Raw genomic sequence first — 21466 nt, 5'->3', positions numbered from 1 at the left:
AGTCGAGTTGCAAGTCTTTGTACATTTTGTCGAGTCGAGTCTGAAGTCATCAAATTCATGACTCGAGTCTGACTCGAGTCCAAGTCACATGACTCGAGTCCACACCTCTGCCATTTGGTGCCATTATTTTTCTTACCAAGTTACTCATGGCCTCTAGTTTCTGTGTGTCAAATTAGAAAATATGTTACCAATCTATTCTTGAGTTATTTGACCATGTCAACCAAAAAAACAACTAAGAGAATAACAATAAGTTATAATAATTGGACAATAAACAAATACATATCACATTTACCACGGAAGCGTTCAATGAAGTTGCAGCACAGTGGTGAGAACATATAAGCTTGACACAGAAAACAGTGGTTATAACCACCACATGACACAGGAAACAGTTATAACCACCATAATACAGTAGGATCCATACATAATGTCAAAAACATTAAGGTTAGTTAGGCTTAAATCCTATTGATCTAATCCTCAAGGAAAAGGATATGGGTAGTTAGTTGGGATATCAGTGTTGCTGCTGTGTGTCTTCAAAGCCACAAAGGGCCTATGCGCTTAGACAACATTACCATTGATTAACGTCGGCAGAGGGCAAGTAGAGCATCTTGGTATAAATGGTACCCTAAAATAAGGATTTGGCATCAGCACAATGAAAGAAAAGTCACAAAGGAATACCACAGATAAGAGCACAACATATAATACAGATCATATGGATATCACCATTGCATAGAAATAAAAATAAAAAAAAGACATAAAAAGTTGAAGTAAAAAAACAAGTGCACAGAGACTTTCAATGGAACATGTTGGTAGGAACACAACATACACAAAGGTAAACCTCCAGTCAGGGCACATTAAAGGGACGGACAGGAAGAGGGGGCACATTATATTACAGAGTAATAGTTATGGCACAGCTGGATCAGGTTAAGTTAGTACAGAGACCTTATTTTTTTTGTTTTTGTTTTACCCCATATGTAACTCTGTGTTGTTGTTTTTATCGCACTGCTTTGCTTTATCTTGGCCAGGTCGCAGTTGTAAACTCCAAATGGCACCCTAATCCCTACATAGTGCACTACCTTTGACCAGGGCCTATAGGGAACAGGTTGCCATTGAGTTGATATGACATGCTTACTAATACATGCTTACTGGAATGTGGTAGTTCAAAAGTGCTGTTGATATTTCATATTTCTACACTATGAATTCAATTCATTGGAAACTGTTGTCAATCATAAAGAGTATACTACTTTTGGTAGGTAGAAATATATTAGTTACATCTATTTATATTTACACTTTGTTTAACAAAATACTATGGTGCATTTTTCACAATCCTGTAATATTTCTTTCAACAATTTCATTACCCCATATCTTTTCTCTTATTTGAATACAACAAAGAATGAAACTTTGTTACAAATGTGTACTTCTTTTCTCTAGTAGAACTAACTACTTCTCTATGATAAAAACACTTGATGTGAAAAACTGATTCAGAGTAGGGAATACAAAGACAAACATGTATCAGACGGTGGTGTGTGTGTATTCAGACGGTGGTGTGTAGGGGCGTGCCCCCGCTGTGTGAGGGTGATGATGTGTGTTCTGATGAAGAGGAAAGAGAGCCGTGTGATGAAGATGCTTCTCTCTGTAGCTCCTCAACCTTCCTCTGTAACTCAGCTTTCAGGAACAATAACTCCTTCAGGTTCTGGTGCACTGGCATCTGATGGGGAGAGATACATAGTTAGAAAGATGTACACACACATACAATGCATTTGGAAAGTATTCAGACCACTTCACTTTTTCCACATTTCGTTACGTTACACCCTTATTCTAAAATGGTTAAATAGTTTTTCCCCCCCTCATCAATCTACACACAAGACCCCATAATGACAAAGCAAAAACAGGTTTTTAGACATTTTTGCTAATTTATTAAAACATCAAAAACTGAAATATTACATTTACATAAATATTCAGACCCTTTACTCAGTACTGTACAAGCGGGCTGTCGTGCCTTTTATGGTAGTGGCCAGACGGAAGCCACTCCTCAGTAAAAGGCACAACAGCCCGCTTGGAGTTTGCCAAAAGGCACCTAAAGGACTCTTAGACCATGAGAAACAAGATTGAACTCTTTGGCCTGAATGCCAAGCGTCACGTCTGGAGGAAACCAGGCACCGCTCATCACCTGGCCAATACCATCCCTACGGTGACGCATGGTGGTGGCAGCATCATGCTGTGGAGATGTTTTTCAGCGGCAGGGACTGGGAGGCTTCCGTCTGGCCACTACCATAAAAGGCCTGATTGGTGGAGTGCTGCAGAGATGGTTGTCCTTCTCCCATATCCAAAGAGGAACTCTGGACCTCTGTCAGAGTGACCATCAGCTTCTTGGTCACCATGTTCTTGGGGATCTTCAATGTTGCAGACATTTTTTGGTACCCTTTCCCAGATCTGTGCCTCGACACAATCCTGTTTGGGAGCTCTTCGGACAATTCCTTCGACCTCATGGCTTGGTTTTTGCTCTGACATGCACTGTCAACTGTGGGACCTTCTATAGACAGGCGTGTGCCTTTCCAAATCATGTCCAATCAATTGAATTTACCACAGGTGGGACTCCAATCAAGTTATAGAAACATCAAGGATGATCAATGGAAACAGGATGCACCTGAGCTCAATTTCGAGTCTCATAGCAAAGGGTCTGAATACTTATGTAAATAAGGTATCTGTTTTTTATTTTTAATAAATTTGCAAACATTTCTAAAAACCGGTTTTCGCTTTGTCATTATGGGGTATTGTGTGTAGATTGAGGAGAAAAAACAATTTAATACATTTTAGAATAAGGCTGTAACGTAACAAAATGTGGAAAAAGTGAAGGGGTCTGAATACCTTCCGAATGCACTGTATGCACACACGAGTGTGCGCAGATCAAGCCGTAAACTAACACACACACACAGGCCATTTCCGAAATACCACTACTTGCGTTCTAAATAGTACTGTATGTGAAAGTTCTAAAAATTAAGTATGCTTTAAATGCCAGGAAGTCATACTCATTTCGGCTTTTCATCTAGCTGCACACTATTGAGGAAGATAATTGTCTTTCAAGACGTGTGTTTGACAACAGCTGATAATCAGCTGAGGGGACGCTCTATACCAAAATGAACGAATGGATGGAATCAACACTAATTGAGCATTAGATGACGCAGTAGGATGAGCCTAGTATGCTGATATTTGTTGCTTACTGCATTCATTTTGACTTAATGTCAGTTAACTCAGAAGTAAAATCTTGCATATTTTGGTCAGCTGCGTGGTTAACTTTTGGGTCTATATGTGCTAGATATTGAGAGTTTCAGCAGTTTGCAAAGTCCCCACCCTTGCAAAAGAAAACTCTCAGCCAAAGCCTTCCCCTTCCGATCACTCTTGGCACACGTACAAAGCACTCGAAGCGAAGGTTTAAGCACCGCCTTCGCCCAATCCTTATACGTCCATATAACCAGTGACAAAAACCCAAAGACCGGAGGTACTGCAGCTCATATCTCACGGATCCCATTCATTCCCGGCAGATACTTCGGTCTACACGCAGAATCTGACCAAGGGAGATTAGTTTTTCTAAACAGTAAGTTCTAAATAGTATGTAGTACGATTAGTACATAGTAAGCAGTTTATGTAAGTAGTAGGCAAGCCAGATTTCGGACTCCCCACCCCCCCACACACTTTTTATTTATTTCCTTCCTTCCTTCTCTCTTCAACAAGCACACTACCACCCCCACCTGTGGCCTCATACGGGGGTTCCATCGTACGTAATACCCGGTCCACAGCTCCAGGTGTCTAACACTAGCCAGAGGATACAGGACGTGGTGCTTATAGTCTACATAGAATGGGTTGGTGAAGTCCTCTGGCTGACTGTTGATATAGGACCATAAAGAGACTGTCTTAGTCTGGACTTCCTGTGAAGAAGAAGAAGAAGGAGAGAGAGAGATGGGCATGAGTCAATCAACATTCTATAGATAGCTTTACCATAAGAGACCAGTTGAGAACTGTAACTCTCAGTCTCCCACCCCCGCCGGTGAAGAAATTATACTTACATTGGCGACTCTCTCCTGTTCGCTGTCGTAGAGGAACGTACCAAAGAGACAGCTGTAGAGGTGGTCCAGAATGGTGATTAGGAACAACTCATTGAACTCAAACGCTGCAGGGAACTTAGAAGAAATAAAGAGACAGAAAGACAGATTGAGTATAACTACACAATTATTACACGATTACCTGTATGTGTGTGTAGCAGGGAAATCTCACCAGATGTGTGTCTACATGCATGTACTGCGTGTGTGCGTCTGTCTGTCTGTGCGTGCGTCTCTATGTGTGTGTGTGTGTAACACTCACCTGTCGGGTCATCTGCCAGACACAGTCTATAAATTGGATGAAGAGAGGTGATCTCTCCGAGTTGGCATGGTTCTCATCCCCATGACCCACACGCTGAGAAACATACCCACAGGTTATTAAACACATGCACGCACAAAGATCCCCTCACACACCTTTAAGAAAACACACAAGAAACCATGCAGACACACACGCACACTCCTCTCACCGCGGCGAACTTGTGTCCGAAGCTGATCCACTCCTTCTCCAGCAGTACCTGAGAAGACACACCTCTTATACTTTATTTATACAATTGACGACAGAGACAAAGGTTTCCCTTCCTCACACACCACAGTCTGCTATCCCACTCTCTTCCTCTGCTATCCCACTCTCTTCCTCTCCCCTTCCCCCCTTCCTTCCTCCCGCCATCCCTCCTACTCACCTGGAAGCCCCTGAGGGTGCGGTAGTGGCTGTCCAGCATCAGCATGGCCAGAGAGGTGAGCTGGGCCGTCCGGTCCCACCCATCACTACAGTGGACCACCACAGAGGTTTTACCAGACTCCAGCTTGTCAGCTATACGCACCGCACCCGCTAAGAGGACCTAGAGGGGAGAGGATATGTAAGGACTTGTGAAAATGTGTTGTGTGTGTATCCGTCTCTCTCCCTCACTTACTTGAGCCAGTGTGTGTGTGTGTATGCGTGTGTATATGCGCGTGAGCAAAAGAGAGAGAGAGAAAGAGTCCTCACCCGTATGTACTCTAGCCAGTGTGTCTGGTCGACTGCAGAGTGCCAGTGAGCCTCATCTATAGTAGGGTAGACCACTTCTTTTAGTTTCCTCAGTGACTCTCTCATCACGTGGATGTTGGGGATCTCCAGGAAGTTGAGTTCTACGTTGGGATAGAAACTCTCACTCTCATAACCACCATCCTTAGCCTGGGAGAGAGGGAGGGAGAGAGGGAGGGAGGGAGAGAGGGAGAGAGGGAGAGAGGGAGAGAGGGAGAGAGAGAGGGAGGGAGGGGGATGGAAAGGAAATGAGTAGAGTGGCAAAAGAGGAACAGAAGGGAAAAAAATAAGGGAGTAAAGAAAAGTGAGAAGAGAAAAAATTAAAATGAAAAAGGGAGAGGATAGGAGACAGAAGAGAGGAATGCAGCAGAAAGAGAGGAAGAGATGGAAACAGGCATTCAGTTATAAATAACCCTTGGAGAGCTGGTGGTGTGACATGGAGTAACCTCAAACAGGCAGACACAACTTACAGGACATTCACAAAAATGCTCAAATACTGTACATACCAGACGTTTACCATACCATCAATTTACTGTCACCATAAAACACATAGTGATATAGATGTAGAGAACATAGCTGAGATTCTAGTCAAACTTAGCTTGAACACCAATGCTTCCATCACGGTCTCCAGTTGACTACAACTGTCTTAAATGGTAAGAAACTGTAATAGATCACCTTGTTGTTGTCTGCCACGCTGCTCTGTCGGGCGTCGAAGATGGTGAGTTTGTGAGACTGAGCGTTGGCATCCATGATGGTCTGGAGGTACCGCTCGTCCTCCTTACAGCGCCGGTCAGACGGGCCCACTAAAGGCTGACTGCTACGGACTATAGTGGCCTGGCTCTCCGGGTGGATCCATGACAATACCTAGAGAAGAGGAAGGCGAGAGAGAGAACGCGCAAGAGGAAGAGAGAGAAAGGAAGGAGAGAGTTAGCTGGCTGCTAAGGACTATAGTGGCCTGGCTCTCTCAGTGGATTTATGGTAACACATAGTGGGGTACAAGGTCACTTTCGTCATAATTTTGAAGAAACTTTCCAGGTAACTCTCAAATTTAGCACATTTTAACATGTACACAGTATTCACAAAACTAGCACCAACAGGTAAAACACACACATCTCTTTTTTTTTTTTATATACCACCCCCACACACACTCATCCCCAGACATACCGGTATGCGGTGCCTGGCCCTGAAGGCCACAACTCGTTTGAGGTCGTCGTCCTTGATGCTAGTGGGGATGACCAGCAGGGCAGGGTAGGTGTCACACACCTCATAACTACTGTTAATCTTACTGATGGTCCAACTCTCGTTGGGAAGACGCTGGCGTGGGGAGAGCAGGAATATAAGAACTGCTAAATGTAGTGAAGAACAGTTCCTTTATCAGTTCTTATAACACAGCATTGTTTAATACTATTTTCTGATTGGCAAGAAGGGCATTTGAAAATAGGCATTAAAAACAGATATACAGGACAGTTGGATGTCTCTAAGACAGATACACTGCACACGCAGACCATACTTGCTACAAAGTTACAGAAAGCTAAACCAACAACCATACAAACTGATATTGGATACATTGTAAATGCAGGTCCAATGAGGAAAAACGTAGTTAGCTAGCTAGCATTCATTTGTTTTTGCAGAGACATCTGATGACCTAACGTGGCGAGTGATGGGATGAACATGAATTTCTCCGGTCCTTCAATGTTGCAGTCATGACGCAAGAGCCGCTATGCTGTCAAATCCTCCCACATATTTGTAGTTTGACTAGCGGTTTTCAGCAAATTATATTGTTGAATTCGGTTGTCATATTGGCATATTTCCTAGCAACAAGCTATTTAGCTAGCTTCTAGCCTAGTGTTTGATATGCAAATGATATCCTCGTAATGAACAGTATCCTAACGAGAAGGCAAACTTTTCTATGCCAGGAAAAATTGTGCATCATCATGTATCCAACTCAATGCCACTAGAAAACAGCTTAAACAAACACAAATACAGCTACTTTGCTGTTATTCTGGCTGCAGAGGTTGACGTGACTGTATTAGCCGTAGCTAGCAAGCAAGGGATAAGAACGTTGCCAGACAGCATGGCAACTGAATAAAAAGAATGAATGGGTCGCGTCCCTGGAGATAGAACTAACAACCAGATTTAGTGGGAAAATGAGAAAATATGGATTCACATATCAAAATGAAAATATAATTGAAAACATGTTATTTCTTCCGGTAAATGTGTGCTTTAGTCGTCCATTACTTCCAAGGTAATGTACAGAACGTCTGCGTTTATCCCTTACATATAAGTTAGTCTTACATTAAACATTTCAAGGGACTTCAAGACTCAAAGCAAATCAATCAAGAGATTTCTCCTAATTACTAAGACTGGATTTCTCCAATTACACTGAAATTCCTGGTTTTCTAATGTTGGAAAATCAGGAATATTATTTCTTATGTCATCTCTTCCCTTAGCTAATATCAGCCATGGTTACCTGTCTCTTGTACTCAGATATAGGATCATACACCTTCCATCCATCCACAGGAAACTCCTCCTTATACAGGAAGGCAAACAGGGGCTGCAAAGGGATAGGCCAGGGAGAGTAAGTGACAGGTCTCAACAAATCAACAAGCAAGGATTTTAACTAAGATCTCAATCCATATTGAGTTACATGCCAGCACCTATCAGAATGTTAGGATCCTTAACTCCCGCCCTGTATTGGTTGATTGACAGGTCTTACCAGGTCATTTGATAGGGGGAAGGTGTGTTTGGTTAGAACCTCCACTATTTCTGGTTGGCTGGCGTCCTTCTTATAGGCAAACCTTGGACTACGCATGTCCTGATGGAGGGAGGGAGGGAGAGAGAGGAAGGGGAGAGAGAGAGAAAGGGAGCGAGAGATAGGAAGAGAGAGAGTTTTTATAAGTAAAAGCTATGAATACAAATGAAATCAGATCTTCCAACAATCCTTCCTTCAACTCGTACACAATTCGTAAAGCTGTGGGTAAGCACATGCATTTTAACAGAGAACACTACATTTGTGTAACTCCTGGGTTGTATTCTCTCTTACCTTACAGACTATCTCCATGCCCTGTGTGTTATCTTCATGACTCTGGACACTGATGGTCTCTAGGCGACTGATCGCGCCCAGGTTCACATCCAGGATGAACGGAGTATCCTGGGAAAAGAATGGGACGGGGACAGGATGGGGAAGTTTACATATAAAAGTTTTCAATAAAGAGTTGGGTGAACAAACAAGGGTCAAGCTTGAGTCAAACTTGAGTGTGCATGTGGGTACTCTTACCCTCTCTAGGCTGATAAAGTATAGTTTATAGTCGGTGCTGGTGAGGGTTCCTGTCACTAAGCCAGTGAAGGGACATATGTACATCACATCCTTGGCTGATGGGACAAACAACAACAACAAAAAACAAACAGAAACATATCAACAACTAGAGCTCCTCTCATACTAGGCTGAAGACAAGAGAGAGGAAAACAGAAAGGTAGAGAAAAATGGGAAAAGAAGTCCAAATGCAGAAAAAAAGATCTAGAGGGAGAGAGGGAGAGGCATAGTGAAAAGTAGCTGGATTCGAGAGAGAGAGAGAATGTGAGAGAGCGTGAGAGAGAGACAGAGAAGACAGAGACACAGTATTGATGCCCACCCACAGCCTTGATGGTCTCTCCCGGAACCAGTGGAACCTCATCCATCTGGACCTGCTTGGTTCCGTCTCTGAGAGCCTAGAACATAGAACCACAACACGGAACTGTCAGAACCATCTCAGAGATCTAGAACTCTTTCAAACAGAACCTCTGGTTCTAAGCGGAACCATTTGTCACTGCCTGAGCTATAGCTACACAGGGGGAAAGCCAAAGAGAGCGGGAGGCAGAAGGAGAATGAAACGAAGGGAGCAGGTGGAAGAGAAGGAATGGAGAGAGAGGGGGGGGGGGGGAGATAGAAGAGAGAGCGAAAGCGACAGTGGAATAGAGAAGGGGAAAGAGGCAGCAGTAGAGGAGGAACAGAGAAGGCAGAAGGGGCAGGAGAGAGGGATGGAGGGAGGGAGGGACAGAGAGCGAAACTTGCCAAAGCGTGGGGGGGAAGCTCAGAGTCACTATCGTCTTGGTAACAATGTTCCCTTTCCATAAAGTCCTGGACCAAGGGGGGAGGCAAGGCAAGCGTGGAAGCAGAGAGAAAGAGAGTGAAGGAAAGGTAATTATCTTACAGTTGCAAGTTATCGTGAGAGAACAAGAGAGAGAATGAGGAAAGAGAAAATGAGAGAGAGAACGTGAGAGAAAGAAAGAAAGAAAGAAAGAAAGAAAGAAAGAAAGAATGCAGAAGAGTTGATAAAAGGGTCTTTGAGGTCTAAAAGGTCACAGAGACCGGATGTGAGCATTAAGTGGGTGAAGCTCTGTGGTGAAATTAGAAAAGTTAGAATCAGTAGAGCTCTAACAGGAAGTGAAGAAGGGTGCAAAGCTGCATAACGTTACAGAGAGGCTACAGCAGGGGTTCAAACGTTTTTGGTCCGCGACCCCACTATGGAAAAAAAGTGATGTAATCAACGGCCAGTGTTTATTTTTTTACAAAATTGGGGCTATGACAGTCTATTACAAATCAGTCTGACAGTACTTTTGACAGTATTTCAATATGAAGGAAGTTTGAAATGACTGAAATGCATCAGAAAGGTATTGGGAAATTCATAAAAAGTTAGACTGATGATCTTCTGAACTTCTGTGTATAAAATAACATCATCATTAGCCTGGTTTCCACCCAATTGGCGACAGATTTTAATGCGAATATTCTAAAATCAGCATAAAACAATAAAACAATTTTCCCACCAGAGAGGTGTTTCCATCAAACTGATGAAACATCTAAATGTAGTGATAAAAAGCCTGTGCGTGATGACGTAGTGCACATAAAAATACCTTAGGCAGTTAAATTCCAATGTACCGAATATATATATATATATATATTTTTAATGGGTTTCCATCACATTCTCAATTCTACTGATGGTTTTGTTACACAAATTGCTGCGTTATATAGCGAGTGTGTCCACTCTGGTCTTGTCACGTGCAATCTAGCCAATTGCTCGCAGATACAGTGCAGGTAAAGCCTACTACATGATGAGATTATTATGGACAAAAGAGCGAGATTATTTTGATTTGTTAAACGGCAGTCAAGCATCGATCATCATATCACCAGAATAAAACCCTCTCTATTTATTGGAAAGGATCATCAAGCTCATCACTGTGCACTTTCACCACCCTGTGCAGTTCATCATCCTGTAATTTATTTAATCTGCAGCCTAATAAACTGCATGCTTTCACGAGTCGTAGTGGGAGGACCACACAACACATTATCGTGTGACTCCAAGTTCACTTCGATATGATGGTTATTACATCAATATTTGCGCATAAAGGCGATTCCACACATAATGCATTTTACCGACACAAAAAGATTTTGTTGACATTTGGAAAGTTAAGACAAATTTGCTGTTTCCTTCAGGCCTGTCGTGACATGTTTTATCCGACATGTACTTTACTCTAATAAAAAGGTTGGATGGAAACCTGGTTAGTGATTCTGTTATTTTCCCCCAGTCTGATTCAGTGCCTGATTTTGTCCACCCTGTTCTAATGAGTCCTGCACGGCTTGTGGGCATTGTAGTTGGAAACAGACAAATACGTGTTCCTGAGAGTCTTATCTTCCAGTAATGGGGTCATAATAGTTTGTAGCTTCAAAAGATAGAGCCACATTTGTAGGAACCGCATCTAGCGGCTACCAGAGGCTACTGACGTAACCTGGGTTCTATGAACCAAGCACAATTATAAAAATAAATACAATATTTCGGAGTTTCTCTCGCGACCCCATTTTCAAATCAGGCGAGCCCACATGGGGTCGCGACCCCTGGTTTGGGAAACGCTGGCCTTGAAGGCTGTAGACAGCAGCATCTTTAGCTTTGAAAGTAATAGATACACGTACAAACAGTAGAAATAGCATGGCAGCTCCTACAAACTACCACACAGCCCACAAAGAATGAGCTGACAACCATAAAAATAGAACATCACAAATAAACGATATGTAGGTAATCACAAAGAAACAAATTGCACTGTACTCTACACACTCTTTGACAGGTTGTCAAGTACTAAGATAGCCTATGAATGTTAAAAAGGCTGTTGGGTGGAATCCACCAGTCTTTAAATCTTACCCTGAGAACAGGCCTCTTGGACACCTGTGGGTTACAGATAACCACACACACACACTGGGTTACTACACACACACACACTCTCCGGGTTAACACTCAAACACACACAGAGCTAAAGGAAATGCCTAGAAGCCCCCTGAACAGTGGTGTATCACCAGAAGGTAAAGCTGCAACAGACGGTTAGTGAAGCATTGACAAGCTGAATACAAAAGCTAGAACATCAATTCAGAAAAATACTAAAATTATGCTTTCTGAAGGGTGCAGAGAGAGAGACAGACAAAAGATTGACTGTAGCCTTTGCAAGAAGAATGACAATGCATGACTGAGTCAGTTGCTGTAGAAAAGACTCAGCATAGGAAGACTACCTAAATCACTCTCTACACAGGGTACATGGAGCATGTAAGCACACCCACAGGCAACACTGCTGCGGCTATGGTTAACCTTACCCTTGGGAGATCTGTCCTTCTCCCAACCTGTCAGTCAGAAAACACAGGTTATGATGTGTGTGTCTAAACCTCTTATTGTGTGTGCATGTGTTTTTTTTTTTTTTTTGTCATTTAGCAGACGCTCTTATCCAGAGCGACTTACAGGAGCAATTAGGGTTAAGTGCCTTGCTCAAGGGCACATCGACAGATTTTTCACCTAGTCGGCTCGGGGATTAGAACCAGCGACCTTTCGGTTACTGGCACAACGCTCTTAACCACTAAGCTACCTGCCGCCCTTATGTGTTGTCATAAGCCTGCTATTACAAACAGCAAATGTGTGTGTGTGTGTGTGTGTGTGTGTGTGCATCAGTGCTTCTGCGTGCGACCGTGTCAGTGCTTGTGCGTGCGACCATGTGTGTGTGTGTGTGACCAACCACGTGTGTTTCCCCCACCTTGCAGTCTCTGGATGCAGTGTCTGGGGTTATGGATGATATCTGGCTGGAGATGGTGGCTGCTATCAGCTGCTTACACCACTCTACATGAGAACCTGTAGGACTGGACGAGGGATGGAGGGAGGAGGGAGAGGGGGGTGGTTGTGGGGAGGGTGAGAGAAAGGGGAGAGAGAGAGACAGACGAAGGTATATGGGGGATATACAGAAAGAGAGAGGGAGAGAGAGACAAACAGATGAAGGTATATGGGGATATACAGAAAGAGAGAGTTCAAAGGAGAGAGGGACCAGGGGACACAGATAAAAACAGAGAGACAGACAGAGGGGGACAGAGGGTTCAATAGTGGGTTCAAGGGAGGGAGAAAGAGAGCAATGTTTACGAGATACCATAGAGCAAGACAGTCAGTCACGCACAGTAGTAGGCTACATCACAATAAAAAAGCCTATGTCTGCAACATCTGGGCTAAAATAGGTTGCGGTTAGGCTGATTCCTGCTGTGAAAAGCCACTGCTTTATAACAGGGGCGTGTTCACTTGGCACAGATTAGTGATGGGCATTCCGAGTCTTTTCGGTGAGCCGGCACATTTGGCTCCGTTCAGGTAAAAGAGCCGGTCATTTGGCTCCCAAACGGCTCTTTATTTAAAAAGCTTAAAAAACGACCTAGAACCATGAAAAATGTTTACTAATCTCCAAAGTAAAGCCCAAAAGTCTAACATTATGTCAGGTCGTGAAATGCGCATGCAAATACATTTTTACCTGGCCAAATATGGAATATTACGTTTTTAAAATGCATTGCAAAAATGAGCGTGGACCAGATTGACGCGCTCTCACCACTATTTATTGTTTATGCAGTGAGGATTCACCCTCAATATTTCGTAACTTATGTGTAGAAAAACGTTTTGAGCTCAAAAACCAATAGTAGGAGTATGCAAATCAGGGAGCTAAATGAACGACTCTTTCACCGATGAGATTCGGTTCCCAACGTTCACCAAAATGATCCGTTCAAAAAGAGCGGTTCGCGAACGACCCATCACTTGCACAGATCCCTACGCCCATCTGGCGCTCTCATTGCCGAATACCGAAATACACAAGAGACACAGTAGCTTACTATGAATTGACTGCTTGTATAGCCTACATGTTACAGCACAATGCAACCCTTTGAAGTTCAAACGTTAAACTCGTTGAAAATAATTCTAACAACAACATATGTCAAACAAGTCCCTAAATGCATGCAGGCAGGCTATTGCCTAGGAACGAGCAAGTCACTTTTCTACAACGATAGGCCTATACACGACACCGCCCAAGAGCCAATACACAAACATCATAACTAACGCTGTAGTAACATTCTAAACGTTTTGTAAAAACATGACAAGCAAGTGTCTAACAACTGCAGCCTACGGAAGCGAAATTCGCGCTTCCATTCCTACTGTCCAGTGCAAAATCGTCATCATAACAGTGTAGCTAGTCACATTGTAACAGTTTGTAGCGAGAGCAGGAAACGCTATATATTCACCTGTCCAATGTCTCCACGCTAGTCTGTCTCGATCCAGAGTTGGCCAGCGTTCGAGGCTTGTTGTTTCGATTCGGTACTCCCGGCTGCACAGGGCTATCTCCACCGCCAACAGACTGCTTTTCCATTTTAGTCTCCACTCAACCCCGTTTCCTTCCCGTTAGATGATGAATCAAATATGCGCCGTTTCTGAATGTCGACAGATCTGTGTCGCCGCAACGTGTTTAAGAATCGACGATGTTTTTATACCGATAAGAGACGGACTCTTCCGCTCGCTAGCTCACAGCACGAGAGACAATACGGATGTTCGCTAGCTTCCGAGTCTCATTCTGTAACTGAAAGAGCGCCTGTGTGTTTATTTAACAGACTTGAGGAAGCAGTCAGTGAGCTCAACCCTGAGTAGGACAGCACACACCTTGCCCAGGCGAACCACTAAGAGTACCCAAAATGCTCACATCCTTACTAACCAGCCTCAGCAACAAATAGACTGAGGATAAAATGTAGGCCTGCTTCCAATAAATTACGGTTATTACATTGTTAGTGTTCCTGCAAATGTACGTCACAAGAGGCCTACTGACTTAGGGCAAATGGCATCAACCAGCCTCATCAGCAACAGAAGCCTAGAACAATTTTTTTTTAAAGGGTGTAGGGATTTTATACTAAGCCTGGAAAATAAATAGCCTAGCACTATTGACTGGCAAGGATATTGAATGTATTGATCACATGAAAGGTCACTGGGTCATTCCACGAAATCGGTCCCCTTTGGGTAGTGTAACTTAGTGAAAAAAAAGTTTATTTCACATAATTTAACATTCGGTCATATAGAGCAGATGCTCAACTTAATAAAAACCAAATTTTCCCATCTCAAGAGGTTAAATAAAAAATTACTATATTAAATGTCTATTAAGTGCCAAATAAACTAAAAGGGTTGACGATTTCATCTTAAATCAGCCAAAAAAAGACTTGTGACAGGAGAAATTGAAGTTTTCTACCACAAAACACATGGAATTTGCCAAAAAGAGTAGAACCAGCTCACCTGCTTTTACACTATGATTTTACTATTATATGTTCAATGTTTCTTTTGTAAAAAAAAATTGTACAAATTAATAGTTTCACCATATTAAAATGAGAGTTCAGTTCACATTACAGGGTTGACCTTAAAATGAGGGACATTGTTTTATTTTATTTTTTTACCTTAAAATGAATCACATGAAATACATAATCTCCAGAAATTACTTTGTCAAAACAACAAAATAACTAGGGCTTTACAATGATGGTGAAAAGTGAGTTCAAATCTTCCTAGAAGTCACAGAGGGTGCACAGAGGGACATGCCAAAATGCTGGATTTAGGCACTTTACCAAGTCTTTATTCATATAAAAAATCAGATTTATTTAATTTTACAAGTGGTCGATACTAAAGAGCACATCATTTAATATAACTGGCTTTTATACATATTTCTACTTAAAATATCAAAGGGATGCAAAAGACCTCATTTCGTGGAACAACCCCACTAATGGAATAGGACTAGTGAACATTCAGTAGTCTGAATGTCATTCTTAGTAGGAATCGATTCCAGGGAGCTAGAGTAGGTCCCATTTAAATGCAGCTATAATGTCCCTACGGAGACATGAACTGGTGCTTCTCTTATATTTAGGGCTGAGATATGCTGTGTTGGGACAAGGTCTGAATATCCACAATCTTCTCCGATCCACAATTTTCACATCAGCAGACATCACATAAGAGATTTTGCTCATTTCCATATGATCTCCTGAATAAATAAAGGATACATTACCACAAGAATTTGAATGAAAGAATCAATCAAAAAATAAATAAAGTGAGAAATCTTTAAATTAATTTAATCAGCATTATTTACACAAGAGCCGGTCAAAACAACCAACAGTGGAGCACTCATACATGAGAGGGAGTAGTACAGCCCAGATCCCACATCGGTTTGTGTTGTCTTGCCAAAACTCCCATGTAGTCTGGGTGTAAGTATGTTTCTGCTTGTCATGGCATGAACAGACTGGTAAGTAAGCCTTGTCTGAGCCAGAACGTCCCATAGGGCACGAGCCAATCTCCTTTTCAGTAGGGTGAGGCAGGTGGTTGTAAAAGTACACACCCTGGACAGAACGACCCCTGAAACAGACTGGCACTCAAGCTAACTCCTATGGTCATGAGTCATGACTCACAAGGAGTTTGCAAGACAGAACAAACTGATCTGGAACCAGGCTAGGGAGTCGTAAGTAGGCATTAATATGACAAAGAAAACCCCCTTTAGACTAAATATTACCTACGTTAAGGTATAATAAATGAAGAAAATAAACAAATCACTAGAGCGACAGTTTGTCTATGTCCCAAATGGCAAGGGCACTACTTTTGTAATGCACTACTAGGGTCCCATTTGGGACATGACCTTTATCAGAGTGCTCAATTCCTCTAGGTCTGGCATTCAATCAAACTCAAGTATGGGAATTTTTACGGCAGTGCCTTTGTTTACAAACTACTGTCCATGCATAGACTTCTTATTATGGAAAACGAAAGCATCCACTTGTCAGAGGAGTCTACTTAAAAATAATATAAAAAAATAATAATATGCCTTTTAGCAGACGCTTTTATCCAAAGTGACTTACAGTCATGCGTGCATTCATTTTCATGTATAGGTGGTCCCGGGGATCGAACCCACTACCCTGGCGTTGCAAGCGCCATGCTCTACCAATTGAGGACCACACTACTTGGTAGTAGTAGTAGGTTTTTACAGTGCCCATAACCATTCTAGCATTTCATTTGACCATGGGGGAAAAATAGCTACTCCTTAAACACCGAAATTCGAGTTTGATTGAATCACGCACCAAGTTTCACAAATCACAGGTGAAGAACCAAAAGGAACTGAATCAATTCCCAACTGAATCAAATCTCCCATGAATCATGATTCAAACATGATTCACTGTCCTCTCTTCTATGTTAGAAAGCAAAAATGCCCGTAAGGTAAAAAACAAACAAACTAAAGAAAACACCATTTATGGAACAAGAAATCCACAAATTATTAACCAACCATTCAAAGAAACAAAAAAGACATGTCTCATTACTTTCCTTTTTATAAAACGTGTCAAATTTTACACTAAATAAAATAATTATATTTTACAACAATATAACTTTTCTACAGTAAAATAGGTTTGTTTGAGGTAATTATACTGAACACAAATATAAAAGCAACATGTAAAGTGTTGGTCCCATGTTTCATGAGCTGAAGTAAAAGATCCCAGAAATTTTCCCTACGCACAAAAAGCATATTTCTCTCAAATTTTGTGCACAAATTTGTTTACATCCCTGTTAGTGAGCATTTCTCCTTAGCCAAGATAATCCATCCACCTGACAGGTGTGGCATATCAAGAAGCTGATTAAACAGCATGATCATTACACAGGTGCACCTTGTGCTGGAGACAATAAAAGGCCACTCTAAAATGTGCAGTTTTGTCACACAACACAATGCCGCAGATGTCTCAAGTTTTGAGGGAGTGTGCAATTGGCATGCTGACTGCAGGAATGTCCACCAGAGCTGTTGCCAGAGAACTGAATGTTAATTTCTCTACCATAAACGTTGTTTAAGAGAATTTGGCAGTACGTCCAACCGGCCTCACAACCGCAGACCATGTGTAACCACGCCAGTCCAGGACCTCCACATCGGGCTTCTTCACCTGCTGGAATGTCTCAGACCAGCCACCCGGATAGGTGATGAAATTGTGGGTTTGCACAACCAAAGAACTTCTGCACAAACTGTCAGAAACCGTCTCAGGGAAGCTCATCTGCATGCTCGTCGTCCTCACCAGGGTCTTGACCTTACTGCAGTTCGGTGTCATAACCGACTTCAGTGGGGTAATGATCACCTTCGATGGCCATTGGCACACTGGAGAAGTGTGCTCTTCACGTATGAATCCCGGTTTCAACTGTACCGGGCAGATGGCAGACAGCGTGCATGGTGTCATGTGGGCGAGCGGTTTGCTGATGTCAACGTTGTGAACAGAGTGCCCCATGGTGGCGGTGGGGTTATGGTATGGACAGGCATAAGCTACAGACAACAAACACAATTTATTTTTATCGATGGTAATTTGAATGCACAGAGATATCGTTACAAGATCCTGAGGCCCATTGTCGTGCCATTCATCTGCCGCCATTACCTCATGTTTCAGCATGATAATGCATGGCCCCATGTCGCAAGGATCTGTACACAATTCCTGGAAGCTGAAAATGTCCAAGTTCTTCCATGACCTGCATACTCACCAGCCATGTCACCCATTGACCATGTTTGGGATGCTCTGGATCGACGTGTACGACAGCGTGTACCAGTTCCCGCCAATAATGTCGCACAGCCATTGAAGAGGAGTGGGACAACATTCCATAGGCCACAATCAACAGCCTGATCAACTCGATGCGAAGGAGATGTGTCTCGCTGCATGAGGCAAATGGTGGTCACACCAGATACTGACTGGTTTTCTGATCCATGCCCCTACCTTTTTTTAAAGGTATCTGTGACCAACAGATGCATATCTGTATTCCCAGTCATGTGAAATCAATAGATTAGGCTCTAATGAATTTATTTCAATTGACTGATTTCCTTATATGAACTATAACTCAGTAAAATCTTTGAAATTGTTGCATGTTGCGTTTATATTTTTGTTCATAGTTACTGTACTTGTACAAAGTAAAAAATAAAAATAGATTTTTGTCTTTTACAAAGTCTTCTGCGTTGTGGTTATTCTTTTTCCGTGCAGTCTCGTTTTTAGCTTTTTCTCCCTTATTGAGGCCAAAGTCTTCCAAAGTGATGCATTCTGGTGTGGCATTAGGGAGTGAAAAGGGAGCCGCTAGTGCCCTCATTCTTTCCCCACCATCTTTCAACATGGGGTGACCGGCTACAAGCCTTCAAAGTCATATCTATTCATTCTCTTGCATGGTGTTGCCATATCCAGTATGGCGACCGTTTTAAAACAAGAGTACCCCACCCGAAGGGTCTTCACTAGAAGGAACCCACATCAACCAATCAAGAGTTTCCTTTCCCCATCACAACCAATCCGGTTCATTCTCCCCCCTGACGACCAATCAGTATTTTACTTTCCCACACCACAACAAATCTGGTGCTTCCTTTTTCCTGCCACAACCAATCGGGTGCTTTCTTTCCCTTTCTCCCCGCCACAGAGGAACGATGACAAAGACAAAGTTTATAGTTTGGGCAGAGAGGAAGAGGTGAAGCGAGAGGTTTCACTCTCGCCAAAATATATCAACAATTTGCCCAATGCGTTTCTATGGGCTTATTTTTTACCTAAGCTTGTCGCCTGGCTTCCTGCCTTTGGGTCAACGACTCCCATTGTTAGGGCAGAGACATGAGCATCTCATCATTATATACAGATCTCTGTTTTGGGTACAAAACGTCTACCTGAGGTTGAACCTCAGACGGTCAAAGGCACAGAACTGGACCCGACCAGCGGTCCCGAGAACACTGGATCTGCCCTGTAAAGAGTTACTAAACATTTCTAGAGTGTTTTACCAATCTTATCCCAAATCTTATCTCAAACTCTATGGTAGTTATTGTCCAAAGAACTGTATCTTGTCTGAGAATACTTGGAACACCTTATTGTTGTCCCTTGAAAGGTTTTAAACGATTCTGGACTTTTCCACCGATCTTATCCCACCTCTGGTTGTTGCTCTTGTCAAAATAACTTTTTCCTGCCTATATTTTTTTGGAGAATACTCTGTGGGAGTCCTAGAACCTTTAGCAAACTTGATCTAAACCATTTTGCTCCCTGGATTGAGATAAATGTTTAAAGATGGTATCCGCAGTAGGCAAAACAGCGGCACTGTCCGCCCCCACGGCCGTTGTTATTGTTTTTGTTTTGTTGACGAAGCAGAGCTGGGGAGTGTCGCGCATCGTGGTAAAAAAAATTGCATTACATTTGCTTCTGTTCTATCGCGCGTACAATGATGTCCCAGGGAAATAACCTGTATTAGTTGTTTGCAGTAACTTCTTTGTTGTTGTAATATCGCAAATGGACGTGGCAGTTTCACCATTAGGGAATCCAGCTTTAAGTTTATGTCAAGAGGAGTTTGACTGGTTTTAAGGTGACAGGTTCTAAGGTTCTCAAGTTTGAGGTTGGCAAAATGAGAGTCCCGTTGACGCAGAACTTTATTGGACTGACTGAGTGGACCTAGCCTGGTGCCAGATCTGTTTGTGCGGTCTTGCCATCTCCTATGGCCATTGTCATGCATGACATGCATGCACAAACAGATCTGGGACCAGGATAGAGTGGACATTGTTGGAGATAAAACTCACAGCTCCTCTAATCAAAACCAATACAACTCAGTGTCCTGTCTCTCCATAGACCTTCTACAGTACAATACAGGGAGATACTAGGCCTACTGGACTTCTCATAGAGTGGACTACAGTCAACCCCTGATAAATGCAAGGACTTAGGTCTGTTATGAATGTATGCAGTAAACTAGAGGATGCAGATATTCAGAGGATTTATGTGAGTTGGGACTGGGGAACTGCAGGGTTTGTTCTTACCCAACTGTGCACTTATCAGGAGTCGACTGAAGTTACTCTAGTTTCTTTTCCAAACTTAACTGGTTGACTGGACTGGTATTGCTCATATTGGGGACATTTGTACAGGTGAAGAATGATTTAAGTCAGCCAAATACACTAATAGTCAAATTTTCATTCCTGTCTCCCTCTTTTCAGTATGTTTGTCATAACAGTTTAACAGTGCCCTTTTTCAGGTCTTGGAGTTGACACAGTGTACAGAGTCCAAGAGGAGCAAGGGCTACGTTCCCATTCTTTACCCTTCTGGAAGAGTGCACTCGTTCACTCCCCCTCATGGATTTAAAAGGAATGGACTGGTGTGAAGAATACGATGGAAACTCCCTCCAGCCTTGCTTTTACCAATCCAATACATAAGCATGATGGGGAGTGAATGAGTGCACACTTCTAGGTAAAGTGTAGAGAATCGTAATGCAGCCATTGAGTTTTACCCTTCACACATGTCCTTTAGTATAGTTTATCTACAACACACTGAGTATTTATTTTATTTCGTATTAAGGCTTCTCTGTTTTTGCAGAAAAAAACAACGTTATACAAAAGTTGTGAAAAGGCTGTACTGTGACATATTGCATAATCACCATAGTTAAGTGTTTGTTATGGTCATTTGTTATAATTACTTATATTTCCATGTTATTTATCGTCTCCATTATTACTTTACTAACGCTATGTACAAAAAACAACTTCCTGTGTCTGTGTCAGTGTCAAATTACATATCGATTCAAGAAATGAATTCCAGGAAGTGAATTGAAATTCTAATTCAAGAATCTGAAAAATTCTTATTTGGAATAAATTTCACTTTTCAACTCTTAAATTAGGAATTTCAATTTCTATCTCCTTTGATTCATTGACTGAATTTATATTGAATTAACCTCAAACCTGACGAACAAACACACTCAAGTGTGTGTGTGTTTGAGTCTCCCACTCAGAAAGGGGTGTGCAGGTGCGTGATGTGCTGCGTGGGCGAGGCGGCGTTGGGGGCAGAGCTATTTGATAGGTGGGAGGAGTTAGGGGAGGAGTCAGTGAGCTGCAGTTCCTCTAGCTTTTTCAGGTATTCATCTCTCAGTGCCAGGAGCTCCATGTAACGCTGTTCCACTGGACTCTGCTGCTGCAGAATAGAATAGAGACGGGTAGAGTAGAGTATGATAGGATAGAATAGATTACAACCACCACCAGGTGGAAGCAGAGAGAGGGGGATGAGAGAGAGGAGGGA

At 42.5% G+C, this 21466-nt stretch overlaps 2 protein-coding genes across 3 annotated transcripts in view; both read right to left on the bottom strand.

Annotated features, from left to right (window-relative positions):
• Nucleotides 1-242: 242 nt before the first annotated feature.
• Nucleotides 243-13999, bottom strand: LOC311132653 (phosphatidylinositol-3-phosphate phosphatase MTMR1-like). Its single transcript, XM_084165916.1, has 18 exons — nucleotides 13670-13999; nucleotides 12160-12262; nucleotides 11729-11755; nucleotides 11286-11309; nucleotides 8748-8823; nucleotides 8393-8487; nucleotides 8159-8266; nucleotides 7832-7930; nucleotides 7586-7669; nucleotides 6280-6429; nucleotides 5791-5979; nucleotides 5080-5265; nucleotides 4775-4933; nucleotides 4562-4609; nucleotides 4357-4449; nucleotides 4062-4175; nucleotides 3747-3923; nucleotides 243-1705 (listed from the first exon to the last, which is right to left on the bottom strand). The coding sequence occupies exons 1-18, from the start codon at nucleotides 13792-13794 to the stop codon at nucleotides 1532-1534; spliced, it is 2031 nt and encodes a 676-aa protein (XP_084022042.1). The 5' UTR covers nucleotides 13795-13999; the 3' UTR covers nucleotides 243-1531.
• Nucleotides 14000-19368: 5369 nt separating this feature from the next.
• Nucleotides 19369-21466, bottom strand: part of LOC311132654 (myotubularin-like) — a 69172-nt gene continuing 67074 nt past the window's right edge. For both annotated transcript variants that reach the window (XM_084165917.1, XM_084165918.1), the window contains one exon: nucleotides 19369-21361. In XM_084165917.1, coding sequence (XP_084022043.1) covers nucleotides 21179-21361 — 183 coding nt within the window. In that variant the 3' untranslated portion in view covers nucleotides 19369-21178. The remainder of the gene's footprint in view (nucleotides 21362-21466) is intronic.

This window comes from Coregonus lavaretus, assembly GCF_964263955.1.
Source record: "Coregonus lavaretus genome assembly, chromosome: 7".
NCBI classification, from domain to species: Eukaryota; Metazoa; Chordata; class Actinopteri; order Salmoniformes; family Salmonidae; genus Coregonus; species Coregonus lavaretus.
This window is presented reverse-complemented; position numbering and strand designations above follow the sequence as displayed.

Coding starts and splice junctions, on each gene's coding strand:
- LOC311132653 (XM_084165916.1), bottom strand. CDS start 13,794: ATGGAAAAGCAGTCTGTTGGCGGTGGAGATAGCCCTGTGCAGCCGGGA. Junction 8,824..11,285: donor CCAAGAGGCCTGTTCTCAGG/GTAAGATTTAAA, acceptor TCTATGTTCTAG/GCTCTCAGAGACGGAACCAA. Junction 6,430..7,585: donor TATCTGAGTACAAGAGACAG/GTAACCATGGCT, acceptor TCCCCACGCCAG/CGTCTTCCCAACGAGAGTTG.